The 17,171-nt window shown below is 34.4% G+C and overlaps 1 protein-coding gene across 1 annotated transcript in view; it reads right to left on the bottom strand.

Moving 5' to 3' along the window:
• Positions 1 to 17,171, bottom strand: part of LOC138335146 (intermembrane lipid transfer protein VPS13A-like) — a 46,637-nt gene that overhangs the window by 1,456 nt on the left and 28,010 nt on the right. Inside the window, exons 24-45 of the mRNA XM_069284097.1 lie at positions 15,129 to 15,394; positions 13,651 to 13,724; positions 12,132 to 12,274; positions 11,420 to 11,580; positions 11,045 to 11,152; positions 10,669 to 10,772; positions 9,820 to 9,864; positions 9,479 to 9,613; positions 9,211 to 9,285; positions 8,697 to 8,920; positions 8,145 to 8,292; positions 7,880 to 7,964; positions 7,230 to 7,420; positions 6,703 to 6,851; positions 6,028 to 6,131; positions 4,658 to 4,929; positions 4,266 to 4,382; positions 3,811 to 3,972; positions 3,566 to 3,659; positions 2,841 to 3,019; positions 2,375 to 2,503; positions 1,489 to 1,705 (exon numbers count right to left, since the gene is read on the bottom strand). Coding sequence (XP_069140198.1) covers positions 1,489 to 1,705; positions 2,375 to 2,503; positions 2,841 to 3,019; positions 3,566 to 3,659; positions 3,811 to 3,972; positions 4,266 to 4,382; positions 4,658 to 4,929; positions 6,028 to 6,131; positions 6,703 to 6,851; positions 7,230 to 7,420; positions 7,880 to 7,964; positions 8,145 to 8,292; positions 8,697 to 8,920; positions 9,211 to 9,285; positions 9,479 to 9,613; positions 9,820 to 9,864; positions 10,669 to 10,772; positions 11,045 to 11,152; positions 11,420 to 11,580; positions 12,132 to 12,274; positions 13,651 to 13,724; positions 15,129 to 15,394 — 3,182 coding nt within the window. The remainder of the gene's footprint in view (positions 1 to 1,488; positions 1,706 to 2,374; positions 2,504 to 2,840; positions 3,020 to 3,565; positions 3,660 to 3,810; positions 3,973 to 4,265; positions 4,383 to 4,657; positions 4,930 to 6,027; positions 6,132 to 6,702; positions 6,852 to 7,229; positions 7,421 to 7,879; positions 7,965 to 8,144; positions 8,293 to 8,696; positions 8,921 to 9,210; positions 9,286 to 9,478; positions 9,614 to 9,819; positions 9,865 to 10,668; positions 10,773 to 11,044; positions 11,153 to 11,419; positions 11,581 to 12,131; positions 12,275 to 13,650; positions 13,725 to 15,128; positions 15,395 to 17,171) is intronic.

Here is a 17,171-nt window from a genome sequence, read left to right as displayed (position 1 = left end):
CTCAAGTCTTCAGAAAAATATGGTAAGATCATTCAAACATTTCTTATATATCCGTAAACCCCAAACAAATGCTGTGCCATGTCCAAAGACTATTCTTTCAAATCCAAATCAAAGACCTATTTAATCATGCATAATTAGTAGATCATTTCTCATCCTTGGGGTTTTCCATAAAGCAGTATCTTCAACTTTGGGTAAACTTCATCTATAGTCATACATGGTGGTTAGGTATATTATCTATATATTTTGGCAGTGAAATATTTTATAATTCTGTTAGAGTGAATAATTATTGTTCTAATAACATTCTTTATCCTGCAACTGTCCCCATACTGACAAACTGGTTTTTTGAGGTATTTCATTTTGTTTTGAGCGATGTATCATACTGATGGAATTACGGAAACTGTTTGTGAATGCGCTTATTTATTTCCCACGGCAGTAAACAGGAGTACACTCTCACTCGGTATAAGTGAATCTTTTACCTCCGCATCAAAGATCTACTTCAAGCTTCTCGCTTCGGGCAAAACCAAGGAAATAACTGTCAAGTTTGCTTTCGGTTTATGAATGCAATAATGGTTGCAGGATAAACAGAATACACGGTTAGTATCTTACAATACAAGTTTTTATTTTGGTGCTCGACACGGAAAGCCGATGATGACTCGGCAAAGTCCTCGTCATCTCGGCTTTCCTAAGTCTCGCACCAAAATAAAACCTTGTATTGTAAGATACTAACCGTGTATTTTCTATATAACTATAATAGCTGAAGTTGATGCAAATGTTTTAGTATTGCCATTACCAAATTGGATATAATTTGCAGAAGTACTAAACTTTGAATGTGTCAAATTAGTAAGTTTATTAAATCAATATGTAGGTCAAATGTAAATTCAGTAGGTACCTGGGGTTATGAGATTGTTGTGCATGTCATCAAGCAAATATTAGAAAATGGCTTTGTTAGAATTGATTACCATAAATGTGGAAATATATGCAAAAGGATAATTTATGTTAATTATACGAATAACTTTTGAGCGAAAAAAAAAAAAAAAATCCCTGATGTGTAAATACTAAACTATAATAAAACTATGTTGCAAAAATTTAACAGATGTATTTACTTTTAAAGGAATACTGTTGCAAAATATTTACCCATGCAGACCGCGAAATTTAAAGCTAGGGAATACATCCACATTTACAGTATGACAAGCATGTTAATACAGGTAAAGGGTTGCATTTGTCATGAATAAATCAAAACACATTAGATCTGAGCTCTATACATTATAGTCATACATCTAGTTTTAGGTTACGGTCATAGTTAATTAATGTCAATATCAAAATTTTATAATCATTTATTGTCATTACCATTCTGTTTAATATCAATATCAATAACTTTTAGAATGAATTATGTCAGAGCATAAAATAAATGAAATCTTATCTTATAAATAATTAACACAGAACATTTCATGGTTTATAACATGGAGATAGCAGAAGGCTATGAAATACCATAACTCTTGTCACTAGCAATTCTGGATCGCTTTCTTGGTAGCTTTGGTCTGAGGACAGTCATTTCTGTAGACTCGTCAGTTTCTGACTCGGAGCTGCTGGAGCGATGTCGACTGTTGTGAAGTAACTGCTGCACGTCATTACGCAGACATTCCTCCATGTTAAATCCTTCCTGCACATAGTTAAAGGTCATAGGGTAGCTCCGCCCTCTTATCACCTGTAAGGTTACAATAGCATATAGGTCAAGGGTTATAAAATGATGTATAGGTCAAAGATTACATGAAAATCCACATCCAAATATTTTCAATATTACAAATCCACATCCAAATATTTTCAATTTTACAAATATTGCAATCATGATTATCTCCTCTGAATTTTTTTTCTTCAAATATATATAGTAAGGTCAAACATTACAATCATCTTTGTACTCATATTAAGTTACATGCATGGCTATAACAACATTTTTCAATTATCATTGCAACAAGATCCTGTATTTGCATATTACAGAGTTATCTGCCCTTGCGAGTAGATATTGATTGTAATGTCTTGTGTTTGCAAGACTTAAGTGTAAATCATACTTTTCCAAGAAAACCACGTTAATTGAGCACACAAAATTATGATGTCACAATGGATACCTACCCGCAAAGGATTTAACTCTGTAATATGCGAAGACGGAATAGGTGGTTGGACAATTCATCCAAAATTAAGATAAAATATTAAAGATTTATAAACTAGATAGAGTATTCTATAATTATTTTTTTTTACACTTTTCTTCTATAATATACCTTACAGCAATATATATAAATATATTTGTTGGTTATATCTAGAATAAACACTTCTCATCAGGTGAAGCTGATTTAATTATGTCAAGGTCATATCAACTGACCTTGATGACTACTTCCCAAGGTCGATATATGCCTTCCTTCTCAGACACTGGTTCTACTAGAGGTTCCCACACACTGAGCTTCTCATTGAAATAGTCCACCTGTAGAGTCATTTCCGCATTCATGTGGAACTACAAAAAGGTCAAAGGTCAGAGTCATTTTGGAGAGATGCAGACTTAATAGTCAGATCAAAAATACAAAAACTAGAATGAAAAATCATGATGCAAGCAATTATTCATAAAATGAGCACTATTATTTCATGGATGATTTGGCCACATAGAATTAAAATAACTGCATGATATAGTATGTCATGGCAAATTCCTCAATAATCTACAGGTAGAGAACTCATATAATGTATAAATGCTTTGTATAAATATGGCTGTTTCATCTATGCTTTCATTATCTTTGTTTTTCTAGTTCAAAGTTAATTCACCTGTTTATTTACCAGGTATCGGTTTGATTGTTTACCTGTTTGTTCCAGTCGTGGAGATTGGAGTCCAGTTTAGACCGAATGTGGAGTAGGTTCACTTGGTGGTCAAGGTTACGTACTTGGAAGTACGCGTGTATCTGTTGGATCTCGAGATGGAAGCTCTCACTAGGGGACTGGTGTGGTACCAGTGGGTTCATGGAGTTATTACCACTATTGTCTGTAAACACAGAGCCTTAGTCTAATGTTTGATAGAGATTATCACACAGACTTAGGAGTGAAACATCAATTAGGTTTGGATAGTAAAATATGAAAGATAATATATTAACAAAACAAGTCACTTAATGCAATGCAATCTAAAATTTAAATGATAAGATACATTATTTTCATTGTATATACCAAATATTTTGGATTGTAAATATTAAATAGGATCAAGCTATTCCAGAATTAAATGTGTAGACTTTCCCATTTTTTCTTCTGTCTTTTAGAAGAATAAATGCCATTAAAGAACATGATGACAGGAATATCTGTGGACCCATCTATCTTTTTTTTTAGCAATTTCTCTGTCAATGTCGCCTGAACCTACCTATCTTATTTAGCCATTTCTCTGCTGATGTTGCCTATACTTACCTATCTTATTTAGCCATTTCTCTGTCAATGTTGCCTGAATTTACCTATCTTATTTAGCCATTTCTCTGCTGATGTTGCCTGAACTTACCTTTGTATCTTATTTAGCCATTTCTCTGTCAATGTCACCTAAACTTACCTATCTTATTTAGCCATTTCTCTGCTGATGTTGCCTGAACTCCCCAAAGATTTTTATAATCCTCTATCTTTGATTTAGGTTGGTCTTCTGGTGTCTAAATAAAAGAAGAAACAATATCAAATTCTTAATCATCAGCGCTTACTATGGATACAGAGTATAGGACACAGAGCACAAAGCCATGGATAGAATTAGGGGAGAATGGGTGGATAATTCTCCAATATTGAATTGAGCATTAAACTACATACCTTTGGATCGGTGTTTCCCATCAGTGCATAAACATCAAAGGCAAAATGGAGGATATTAGGCGATGTACACAAAACCAGCTCCGTGATTCGAGCTGACATATCCACGTGGTTTTCCTGAATGTTAAATGTCCTCTCAAAGTTCAGATCACAGGGCTGTATAACCTAGAATTATACAAAGGTCACATGATCACAAGAAGATAACAGTCAATTTGTCTTTAAAAAGCCCTGGATTGATAGAACTGAGGGAAAAATAAGAAGATTAAATATTTTACATGAAATTTGAAGAGAAATAACATACGTCCAATGCAACAACATGGTTTAACCATAGGAACGGGAAGTGATGTAAATCTACTAGTCGGTAATAATTATAATGTTAAAGTTTATTCAGCAGAGAAAAGTCACCCATAATTTGTGAAATACTGAAAATATGCAGTATATCCTTAAAATATATTTACCCAGCTACTGACAGTCTGTTGAGTTGAATACTGAGCTGAATACATCTTCAAATCTCTTATTTTAGATCCAAGTTTTTGTGTTTTCTCGTTGTTTACCATGTCTACCTCAATATCAGCCTAAAAAAAGACAAAGTGAAGCATTTTATGCAAATTTTTATGGTACAATTTAAGATGAAATATTGATAAATTTAATCTGATGTTCAGTTTGAATTAAAAATATTTGCTAATGATAGTTTGTATGATTTGTTATAATTTATTGGAACTGATAAAATATGCATCATCATTAAAATTCAATTCAACAAAAAATTTTATTTTAGAAGTATTTATGTATGAAGTAACTGATTTAAAAATTTCCTTTTTTTTATCTATGCTCTTCATAATGCCATTCTAACCTTTAGAACTACTATGCGGCTGTCCTCAAGACTAGGATCAGCAAACAAAACAATCTCCGGCTCCTTGACTGTACAGAACACTTTGAGAGGTGTGACTGGGGCTGGTAGGTTTGGAGAATCAACATGGCTGCTGTCGGTGTCAAGGTCATCAGGTAAAGGAGGTGGAGGCAGATCTGACGTACTAGCTCCCATGGCACCAGCATAGAATTCTCGCAGACGTAACAGGAATGGAACATTCAGGTTTAGAGTGACTTTCTCCATGCGTATGTCCGCTGTAACAGAAAAAACCCCAATTAACAATTAATAAAATTATAAAGCTTGGTATACTCTAAAATAATAATTCTAATAAATTTAGCACTACCTGTTACTTCTTCATAGACATGCCTTAAGCTAGTTGAGGCAAATCTTATTCTTGTAACTCGTTGATGTCTGCTGGTGCCATATGACAAAACTTGGATAGAACTTGAAAGTTATTTCATGCCAGTGAGTATTTATGCGACTTTTGAATGTGTTGGGGTGGGGCAATGACTACACAAATAAATTTACATAAATATTGGTTGGAAATGTTTTCTTGCTCTTTTTCTGATAGAGTTTTGTACTACTGCCTCTGGTTCATTAGATGGCGAAAGTTTATCATTATCGAGCACTGACAAACTTCAGCATACATACTAGATAACAAGAGGCCCATGGGCCTTAACGGTCATCTGACTCATGGCACAAAATAACAAAGTCACATTATAAATTATTGGTTAACAATCAATATAAACAATAAAGGAACTCCTTAGTTGAATATGAAAGTTTCTGAAATAGGTAAATGTCATTTGTTGAACAAACTTGGTAGCCCTTCATCCAAATATGGTTGTAACCCATTCAAGGATTAATATAAGGAGGAGTCAGATTTTAAAGCCAAATTTCAGCAAAGCTCCCATTTTGGACCTCCACCGTACTATCCCCATGGGTCTTAGCTCGGTCCTTTATAAAATATGATTGTCCTCACCTAAAGTTATCCTTCTGAATCAATTAAAACCCCTATAGACCAATTTTCATTGAGATCGGAGACTGAAACCTTAAAACAGGAAGTGGGCCAGCGGCCATCTTGGAATACAAAAATCTTTACAAAAATGCTTGCATGTTGTTTGGCATCAATCAAAACCCCTATAGACCAATTTTCATTGAGATCAGTGACCGAAACCTGATATCAGGACGTGGGCCAGCTAAACTTTAGAAAATTAGCCCTTTTGGGGCCCCACCCCTCAGCCCCTAGGGGTCGGACCAGACTCATTTATATAAAATATGATTGTCCTTCCCCAATGATGTTTCACACCAAATATCAGATGACCTAAAAACACAGACAGACATGTGTGACTCACCTTCCTGACTTCCGTCATGTGCAGTCTTGTATATCACAGATATCATTGGTAGAGGCTTGTGGTCTTCATCAGTAACAACTTCCTCTCTAGTACAGTAAAACACCCTGAAAAAGCAACAGAAGTTCATGTCTGATTATTACTTTAATAAAACAAGCTTATACACATCCCCTGTCGTCAATTACATTTTCTAATCTATGAAAAGTTATTATTGTTTACTTATACTATCATTGTATGAAATTTGAAGAAATTTTGTTGAATGTGTTTTCGCTAAGTTATCGGAACAAAAAATTGTGAAAAAACTATTTTTAGTAACAGTGACCTTTGTATAGTCCCCATCCTATTTCATCAGCAGGGGACTTAATAGAGAATGTATTTAGTATGTAAATGCCAACATCTCCAACATCAGACCCACTAATCTGAGGCTATGATAGCCACCTAAGACAATGCATACATTGATATCTACTTAGTTACTATGCATGCATTAATTGCTTCATTGGGAAAAAAAATGTATTCGTTGAATAGCTTTCTGAGATAAACCCTTTGTATTTTAATTAGAATAGAAGGGCATAAACTTTTATTTTGATAAAAATATAATGGAAATATCATTTTAGAAAAACAATTAATAAAAAATAATGCTGCAAAATTGCACAGATTGTAACAATGAAGAAAACTTACTTTCTCACTGCCCGAGTGTTGTTTGGTCTCATGTCGTCGATTGACATTGTATGGAATGAGAGGTTGAAGTCGAGTTTGTTCTCACCGTCTCTATGACTATTAGCTCTAGCCTTAATCTTCCCTATCTCAAATCGACTCAGGAAATTTTTCTGAAAGAATTTCAGTAAAAGAGAAAAATGTCAGTTGCAAGCACATTTAATTTACTAATTAGAAGCTGAATTACTATTACTAAATTATTCATGTTTTGCAATAAGACAACTTTCAGATGGAAAATTACTTAACTGAAGAAAACTAAGAAATATATTATTACAGTCTAAACATATATTCAAAAGCGAATATGGTAAAACCTAAATGCTGAAAATTACTCTCTTGTTGAAAGCTGATATGCTATGATATGTAGCTATATTTTGAGAGCCAAACAGTTTGCAAAAGTCAATATAGGTTGAAAATCACTGTACAGTAGATAAATTTGACTTTTAAAACCGATGAATTCTGAAAAGTAAACTTTGACCTTGATTACTAGCTACCTCTATACTACTGGTGTTGCCGTTGGTGTCCTCGTATAGACACAGAACTAGACCCTGTAGGGTGACCACAGCGTTGTAAGGAGTCCCAGGGACCACCTCCTGAGTGGTGGGTGTGTCAGGGTCGTGCTGGATCACTGTCACACTTGAATCCATGGTACTGGTAGGCTTCATGGCAGAGGGTTTGGCTAAATCTGTTTGGAAGAAATATGTTTATATCAATTCAGGCAATATTACACGTAATTTATTATTTTTCCAATTTTGTCAGGTGAAGCTGGCCATTTTAACTTTTACTGTTTGTATTCATTCTTTGGGAATCACCAGAGCTATCCTTTCGCACCTGTTCTAGGTAGATCAGTGACATACTAATCTGCCAACACACCTGCCTTTCATCTAACAGTTTAATTTCTCAATCAGATTTGAATAAGAATCAGGTCACAAGTCAATCATGTCATGATATTCTGGAACCAAACAGTTGTGTCAAAAGGCAATAATCCTGATAAAGTTAGTAACAATGTGGTAAAAATGTTGTCTTCCTTTAATTCCAGATATTTCTGAAACGTATCTAGAATGAAATTGAGAAAATTTCTTTATTTATCATTATTTTCGACACAATTTTAAAAGCTTTATTTTTCTGATCTACTGTGTCCTACCTGGTTTAGCTGAAGGAGCTCCCTCTCCAAAGTTCTGCTTCATGATGTCCATCACTAACTTCATATCCGTCTCCAGCATATTCACCTGAAACAGTGTGGACATGTTAACTCTTGGTGTAAATCATTTCTTTTCAGTTGAATATAAACTTTTTTAAGGTGACAGAGATATAAAAGTTTAAATAAACTAAACGTAATTTTTTCCCCCATAATTCAGTCCAACTGTGATGATTTCATACTGTATTGACAATATGATACAATTTAATACCTTGACTAGGTTCAGTTCTCCTGATACATCATACATGATATTGGCCACAAACGGAGCTAGAGCAACACTTAAGGATGCGGTGAAGTTGACAGGCTCCACAAGGTGGTGGAGAACCACAAAGGTCTCATTGTCTTCTAACAGTTTTCCTCTGAAACATCAGTAAGGAGTAATAAATGAACAAATAATTTATATCTCATCATACATATTGTATATTCAAAAGCAACGAACATGATAAATTCAAACTTTAATATTGACCAAAAACTTATCACTGACAGGAATTTTGATGACAGGGTTATGTATGAATTACAGATTTTACTCAAAAGTGTTCATATTAACAAGAGCTGAGGTGAAAAATTCCAATAAATTGACCATACAGTTTGTAAAAAGAAAACAATTTAGAGAAGATTATAGTTCTCAAACATGCCATTTTTTTAGATGCAGGTCAAATGTTAACATGTAGATCTACTTTTGGTATACAGTATTACCTCCACTTTGATAGTTATTCATGCATAATGGGGACTATATATTATGACAGAGTAACAGTAGACTTACTTGCTGATCTGCATGGAGGTGAGCTTGGCACTGAAGTGGTTCCATTCCTGTGACATTCCAGTATCCACAACTTCCTTCCTCTCGAACTGGTTCCACACCTCAAGGTTACCAAACTTGACGAAGAACAGGTCACGTGACTGAGAGTGCTGGGGTACAACCACAGTGGGGATGTGGGCCTTGACAACCAGGGCAATCCGTACCGTCGCCGGGGTGATTTCCATCATCTGAAGGTCAAGGTTAGCATCACAGAGTGAAAATATTGCTAGTGAAGTTTACAGTGTATCTATAGCTATAGCTAATAAAGATAACTCTAGATAATCTTAGGATATATCTGATGAAGAAATACTTGAATTTCACATCATGGATGCTGATTATGTTCATTGATTCTGAGTTGTCTTAAAATTTCAAATTAATTAGAAGCTTCTCTGATACAAATACATTGAATAAAGAAAATGTCCTATTCCATTCCATCAAAACATTCAGCTGATAGAGTGAACAAGGAAATAGACATTACCTGTTTGGACACTGATTCCTTTGTCCTGTAAGCCACATCTGACAGCTCTGGACTCTTCAGGGGCTCAAAAAATCTCTGAAAAATATATACATAATTCATGTTATGTTTTATTACATCTTATATATAATCATAACACACTAGTCTTCCTTCTCACATGATAGTGTTGAAAAAGGAAGGAAATATATGATTTTCAATAAATTCAAAATGAACTGTCATATCACATGAAACAAACACTATCAGTTATCTCCCTAGAGGGAAGTTGCCTTACCGTCATTTCCCAGAAGAATTTGTTGATGAATGCCACCTGAAGCTGACCAATGTGTAACCTGGCATAGTAATCAAGGGGTTCTGTACTCCGTCGTGACAACCGCCGCATCATACCGTCCGATTTAAACTGTTCCACCTGATGATAAATGTCAGATTTATGAATTTAATATAATGATCAAGGTATTCATAGACATAAAATTAAACAGGATCTATTGATGAAATTAAGTAAATTTTTTCTACAAAGTGATTTCATGTATAACTAATGATAAGGCAGGTTCACTATTATAATATCTACATCATTGAGACATTGAATTGAAGAAAAAAAAATTTCTTAATACTTACCTTTAAGTCGAAGAATGGGTTTTCATCAGTACCAATCTCAAGGATCTATTGTAAAGGACACAAATAAATCTGTTACTTCAAAATATAACAACATAACTAAATTTGATATCAATCCAAAAGAGAAAAATAATTTATAACTGACAAAACTTTTCATTTTGGAATGCCTGGTCCAACTTTTTATTTAGTTTCAAAGGTTTAAGCAGTATATTATCTGGACTGGAACACATATGTATAAAGCTGCTGTTGACTGAAGGTAAGGTAAGTGCCCTCTATTCCTCTCATGATATCCCTAAAATCTTGATAAGCCTTGGCTTAATATATCCTTTTTTGGTAGGAAATCCCAGGCTTATTTTCAGGACCGGATTATTTTCGAAGTCATTTATCCTGTAACGTATGATAGGCTAACTTACGAGACTGGCTTACTTTCATAACATTAAAAAAATGTTTACAAACAATTTTGATATTTAATACAAATATGCATTGATGTATATGCATATGTTTATGTATATATTAATAAAACAATTACACCACTACAAAACGTTATGACAATTTTATAGTGACCACCATCAGAAAAAATTGGTCTTATGTTTTAGATAATTTCCTTGGAAGGAATCCGAGGCTTATACTTGGCTTACTTTCAAGTGTGGCCTATTTTCAAAACCGGCATATTTTCAAGATACATTTGACAGTAAAGATTCCTAGGGTTACTTTCAAGACCAGTCTATTTTCGATTCAGTTTATTATCAAGATTTTAGGGAAATACATTAAGGCTGAAATTTGACTCTGCTGTTGTTTCTTGAAAAGGATTCTATGAAACTTATTAAACAATAATACAGGTGTAGTACTTACATTAGGGTACAGCGTACCAGGAGTAAGATCTTTCACATAGAAGTTCTGAAGACGACAATTGAATGTCATTTTCTTGGCTCTGGCAATGAACTGACTCTCCAAACCTTAAAAAACAGTAACATTATTGATAATAAAAAGAAATCTTCAAGAAATATTCAAAAGTCTATCACTAATGGGCCATGTGACATGAACATGAATGTTAGCAAATTTTATATGGAAGTATAAAGATTAACATCAAGATGGTGAAGGTTAATCATACAAAACAACATGGAGATCTTCCTCTAGGTGTATTATATAGGCCCAATATCATATTATTACTCCAAATGTTATAAGTAAGTTTGATGAACAATTTCTTTCAACACAAATGATAGCCTACCTTTGATATGAAGTTCTGAAAATTTCGTCTCAACATTACGCAGATGAAGGCTAACATCATGAACACATGTGATAACATGAATCTTGATGAGACTGGATGGGCCACCCTCTGAATTAATCCAAAGATATTTTAAACTCATAATTCATACAAAATTGGTCTTCTTTCATTCATTTTGAGCAAAATTTCATCTTTTCAATAATTTATCCTAATACAGAGGTAAGAGCATTAACAAGTAATGACTTTGCAGTTGTTCATAATTATATAATCATAATACTGAAAATCATATATGAAATTTATGATTAGAAAAGCTTGAACTGAATTTCAATGGAATTGAAACTATTAGCCTAATCATTCTGTGATAGTGTGGATGCTTACTCTCTTGGACGATTGACTTGAGCCTCTCGGTCACACTGGCACGACTGCTGCGACTCCCGCGACTCCCACGGTTACTCCGCAGCCTCACTGTAGAAGAGTCTATCATTGAAGACTGCCGTGAGAAGGGGTTATCATCAAGTGTATCCTTCTTTGGGTACATCCTGTTAGACAGAACAGGAATATAATTAACATTGCCATATCTAACACATTTTAAACATATTATTGTAAAAAAAAAATTCTAAACGATCTATGAAAACGCAGTTTACATAATTACTACCTATTATGTTACAGGAAGGATATAAAAAAGGATGACTAATGGTTTAAGATTCATTTTATTTGACATCATATCAATAGCCTTAAAGACCGAGCAAGATTTAGGAGATGGAGGAGGAACGCCAAAGAATACAAACAAAAACCACTGACTTCTGATAAGTTCCCGAGAAATGTGGATTTCAAAAACCAGAGGAAGAGGACTAGTGATGATGTGTCAGAACAACCACTGTGGCCTGACAGCTAGGTTTCAAATAGCTATTGATGTATTAAACATGATAGGAAAATCAAATTGATGCGAGTCAATTCATCAATTCTTCTGCACAATGTTGTTGTGTTGAGGTACATTATTCAGTATAACCTTTCTCTACTATTAACAGTAGTCCATTTTTAATTATAGTGAGATAAAGCCCCTATGATCCTGGTGTAAGCTGTACTTTACCTGGCTTTCAGATCCTCCAGAAACTTTTTGAGATAGCAGATCCCAGTCTGGTCAAACATAATGGACAAGTTATTGAAGGTTAAGGTTGCTCCATGCTCTATGTTCTTAAACACTGGTCCAAAATCTGGACACTCAGGCTTCACCTAAGGATGTTAAAAAAGAAATCAGCTATTATATAGTAACTCATTAGTCATTTAATCAACAAAACACAGTACAATGCTCAACGGAATGTAATGTTTCAGTTCACTGTCATTCAGGTTTTCCATGTCGGTTCTTCAAGCTTGATGTGATTTGTTCAAACCATCATTAATTTTTTTTTATTTTTTATTTTTGTTTTTGTTCACGTATACCATAAAAACTTGTGTAATTTGCGCAATTTTTTTGTACAAAAATAAAATATGAAGTTGGGGGTGCACAACTTACATTGATTTACCAGTAGAAATTTTACGGGGAAAAAATCTGTCCATTCTGAGGGGCTGACGATCTATGAATGTCGAGGTACCGCTCTGTTTATGGTAACCTTTTTATATGATAAAAGGTATTAAAGATTGTAACAAGGACATAGTCATTCAGATCCCCCGCCAATGGAGATATCAAAGCTGAAGTAAGTTTGATTGTGGAGACTTATGTGTATGAAAAAAAAACAGGAAAAAGGAAGTTGAGCTAAAGAAAGATGGAGTATAATTCAAGTAGAGCGGGGCTGCAATTGTTGAATCAGGTATACAGCCTTGACATTTATATTAGACTATATACACAAAGATGGGTGGAGTTTTGCAAAGTAACATTTACCATTTACCATGATATTTTCAGCAATGTTTCCATGGTTACGGAAAAAGTGCAAAAAATGAAAACCTAAAAATAGCAAAAGGCACTACTAGACCATAAGAACAATGTGTCTATGAAGTTTCATGGAAATATCTCTGCTGGTTTTAGAGTTGTGCTCCGGAAACAATTCTTACACAAAAATCTGCCATTTTCAGCAATGTTTCCATGGTTACAGAAAAAAGTACAAAAAGTGAAAACCTTAAAATAGCAAAAGGCACTACTAGACCATAAGACCAATGTTTCTATGAAGTTTCGTGGAAATATCTCTTCTGGTTTTAGAGTTATGCTCCGGAAACGATTCTTATACAAAAATATGATATTTTCAGCAATGTTTCCATGGTTACAGAAAAAATGCAAAAAATGAAAACCTAAAAATAGCAAAAGGCACTACTAGACCATAAGACCAATGTGTGTATGAAGTTTTGTGGAAATATCTCTACTGGTTTTAGAGTTATGCTCTGGAAACCATTCGTACGGACGGAACCCATTTGTATATCCCCCGCCAACTTCGTTGGGCGGGGGATAAAAACATAGATAGTAGATTTTTTCAGCATATTCAGCCCTAAAAAGTACCTGCGCAAATTACACTGGTGCGCAAATTATACCAGTTTTTACGGTAAGTTGTACTGTCAATTTCCATGTTAAAAAGGTATGGCATATATATATATGAGAATATAATTATAATGGTATTTACCTGTCTATAACAGATGGAGATCAGCTCATTCTCTGATTCTGTTTGTAGTAAGTCCAGGTATGCCCCTGTAGCACCTGTTAGTGATACAATAACAAGAGATCCCAGAGGGATCTTGGCGCCCACCAAAGAATGATCTATGTCTGACAATGGAAAGAGGGATCTTTTCTCTGCTTTTCAAACTTTTGCAAACATACTATATATAAAATTTGAGACAGATCGCTTCAGTACTTCCTGAGAAACAGCAGTAACAAACTTCAACTATCAAAATCCAAGATGGCTCCTTGGCGGCCATCTTGATGATTGATCGGTCCCAAATCGAAATATGCACAACTAGGGCCCTAGGGGAACCTATATATGAAATTTGAGACAGATTCATTCAATACTTTCTGAGAAATAGCGATAACAATCTTAACTATCAAAATCCAAGATGGCAGCCTGGCGGCCATTTTGTTGACCGATCGATCCAAAAACGCATTATGTACAACTAGAGCCCTAGGGGCACCTACATATGAAATTTGAGAAAGATCCCTTCAGTACTTTGTGAGATATAGCGATAACAATCTTTAACTATCAAAATCCAAGATGGCTGCCTGGCGGCCATCCTGTTGACCGATCGGTCCCAAAACGCAACATGCACAACTAGGACCCTAGGGGAACCTATATATGAAATTTGAGACAGATCCCTTCAGTACTTTCTGAGAAATAGCGATAACAAACTTTAACTATCAAAATCCAAGATGGCTGCCTGGCGGCCATCTTGTTGACCGATTGGTCCCAAAATGCAATATGCACAACTAGGGCCCTAGGGGAACCTACATATGAAATTTGAGACAGATCCCTTCAGTACTTTCTGAGAAATAGCGATAACAAACTTTAAGTATCAAAATCCAAGATGGCTGCCTGGCGGCCATCTTGTTGACCGATTGGTCCCAAAATTCAATATGCACAACTAGGGCCCTAGGGGAACCTACATATGAAATACGAGACAGATCCCTTCAGTACTTTCTGAGAAATAGCGATAACAAGAATTGTTAACGGACGGACGGACGGACGGACGGAAGGACGGACGGACGGACGGACGGACGGAAGGACGGACGGAAGGACGGACGACGGACCACGGACAAAAAGCGATTTGAATAGCCCACCATCTGATGATGGTGGGCTAAAAAGTCAGTAAGGTGTGGATCAAATTATAACATTACACAATTATATGCAGATTGATCTAAACCTTTTTGTCAACATGACAAATTCAATCAGATATGATCACAAAGGATCAATTGCAACAAAATTTGAAAGTTTTGATTTTGTGACCGAAGTACTGATAAAAAGGAATATGATTAAATGCATGTATACACAAAGATCAACAGACAGAAAAACTTGTAATGGCTCTCTCTACCCCTATCTCTGTCCAGGTTTCAATGAGAGACCTTTTCAATGAGAGACCTGTTAGCCTTTGGCCAATAATGAGGAATAATCACCTCTGTGAAGTTTATCTGCCATTCCGATTCCTCTTAATCTGGCATGAAATGCAACTCCAGACGGAATCACTTTGTTCTTATTAATCCATACTGTGTATGCCATATCGGCTGTGAATCCATCCAAGCGAAACATGAGATATTCGCGTCGTTGTCGATTCTGCTCCAAGGATACCTGTATGACTATTTCTCCAATGGAAGCTCGCATGAACATCTGCATACGGTTATTGTCTGTGATGTAGTCATCAACTGCCTTGACTTTACGGTAACTGGTAAAAGATAAAACAGAAATAATCACACTCTTAGGATATCACTTAAAGATGGAAGCTACAGGATATATTTTTTAAAACATTATTCATCATAAATTTGAGTCTCATCACATTCAATTGGCAAAATACTTTTCTAATATAATTAAATCATTGTTTTCCATTGCACAAGAGGACAATTGGTCTTCATGTTTTCAAAGATGTTTAAATAAAAAAGTACCCTTTTGCCCCTATTAAATTTGTAAATGTATTGATAAAGTCAAATTTGACTACCGTGACCTTAATTAAGTTGAAGGTCATATGAACACCTCTGCAGCTTTTCAGTCAAGCATGCCACAGGCCTGATATTAGGTCGTTAGACCTGTATGACAAAAGTGTTGTTTCTGTCTTAAATAGAAGTTAAGGTCAATGATTTTGTCCTTCACCCCATCATGCTACATGAGTGTCGACTAACAGTTATTTTAAAGATTTCAAGATTTCAGCTTATAGCAGTCTATGACCTTAAATGAAGGTCAAGGTCACTCATCTGAGCAATCTTTAAATAGCTGACTTCATTCAAGCGTAAAATTGGTTCAATATCAAGTATCTAGTTCTTGTGCTGGTTAAGAAGAAATTGAACATATTTCTGAAAACTTAACAAAGATGGAAAATGAATGACTATCAATGAATAAGGTACAGTAATCAAAAGGTCATCATAAAAGGTCACTAGCTCAGAGCAAATTTTTTTTTTTTTTTTTGCAATTTATCATTTAATTTTTCTGTTTCTATGTAATGAGAATTATATTTCAAATTTTCAAATAAGCTTCAAAGTTTTTATAAAAATATTGTACATCAAAACAAAAGTAGAAAATCTTCTTTGTCATTAAACATTTCCTCCTTGACTTTGCATCAACAGTAAATTAAAGCTAGATCTATTATCTATATGGTAAAAAGCTGCTGAATCAGGATATATAATCACAAAAAAATCTAATAGTTGTCCAAGTGCTGTGTATGAAGATACAAACTGAACAACTGAGAGCAATAGAATTCATGCATGTACACACAAATCAAAAAGCTTTGAGAACATTTTTGCTGAAATTGTACAGCTTGCTTTACACAGAAAATGATATTTTACAATGTTGATCAGGTGTACTGCACAAAGCTGATGTAGTATATCAATATATTAGTGTCATCTGAATGTAAAACTGAAGTAGAATGACAACAAACATAATATCAATTCCGAAAAGTAAAACAAAAACTAAAAATAAAATGTTAAAATGTCAGATGTTAAAAGGTATTTAATATGTCATTTGAACTTTGAAGTAAAAAGATTCCCTAGTACATGAATCTGGAACCTTATACAGAACTTATTCAATTCATTATTACAATATAACCTCTGCTACAAATTAATTACAAATTTAATATTTTTGTTTTAAATGCAAGTATTCTAATCACTCTAATGTTAAAATCTAATTACTGTCACTTCCCATTATATACTAATACATTTGGAAAATGGACTTCAATAAAATACATCAACTGAAAAACAATAGCGTGAACCATCTAAAGCATTATCAAAATTCTGAAAAAAAAAAGAGAGAGAATAAACATTCCTGAGAGTTGTCAGCCTTTGGTTATTGAGCAGATGGCCATTAATCTACATACCTCTCCAACAAAAACCTGTTAGAGTGTAAGTCATAGTTAAAACATATATCCTTATTATAATTATTATGATAATTTTCAAATGTAACCTATTATTTAATCTATTTGTCATTATTATTTCACATATCAAATAATTTATTTA

This window comes from Argopecten irradians, chromosome 1 (assembly GCF_041381155.1).
Source record: "Argopecten irradians isolate NY chromosome 1, Ai_NY, whole genome shotgun sequence".
NCBI classification, from domain to species: domain Eukaryota; kingdom Metazoa; phylum Mollusca; class Bivalvia; order Pectinida; family Pectinidae; genus Argopecten; species Argopecten irradians.
Note: the sequence above shows the minus strand (reverse complement) of the source record. Positions and strands in the feature narration are given on the sequence as shown.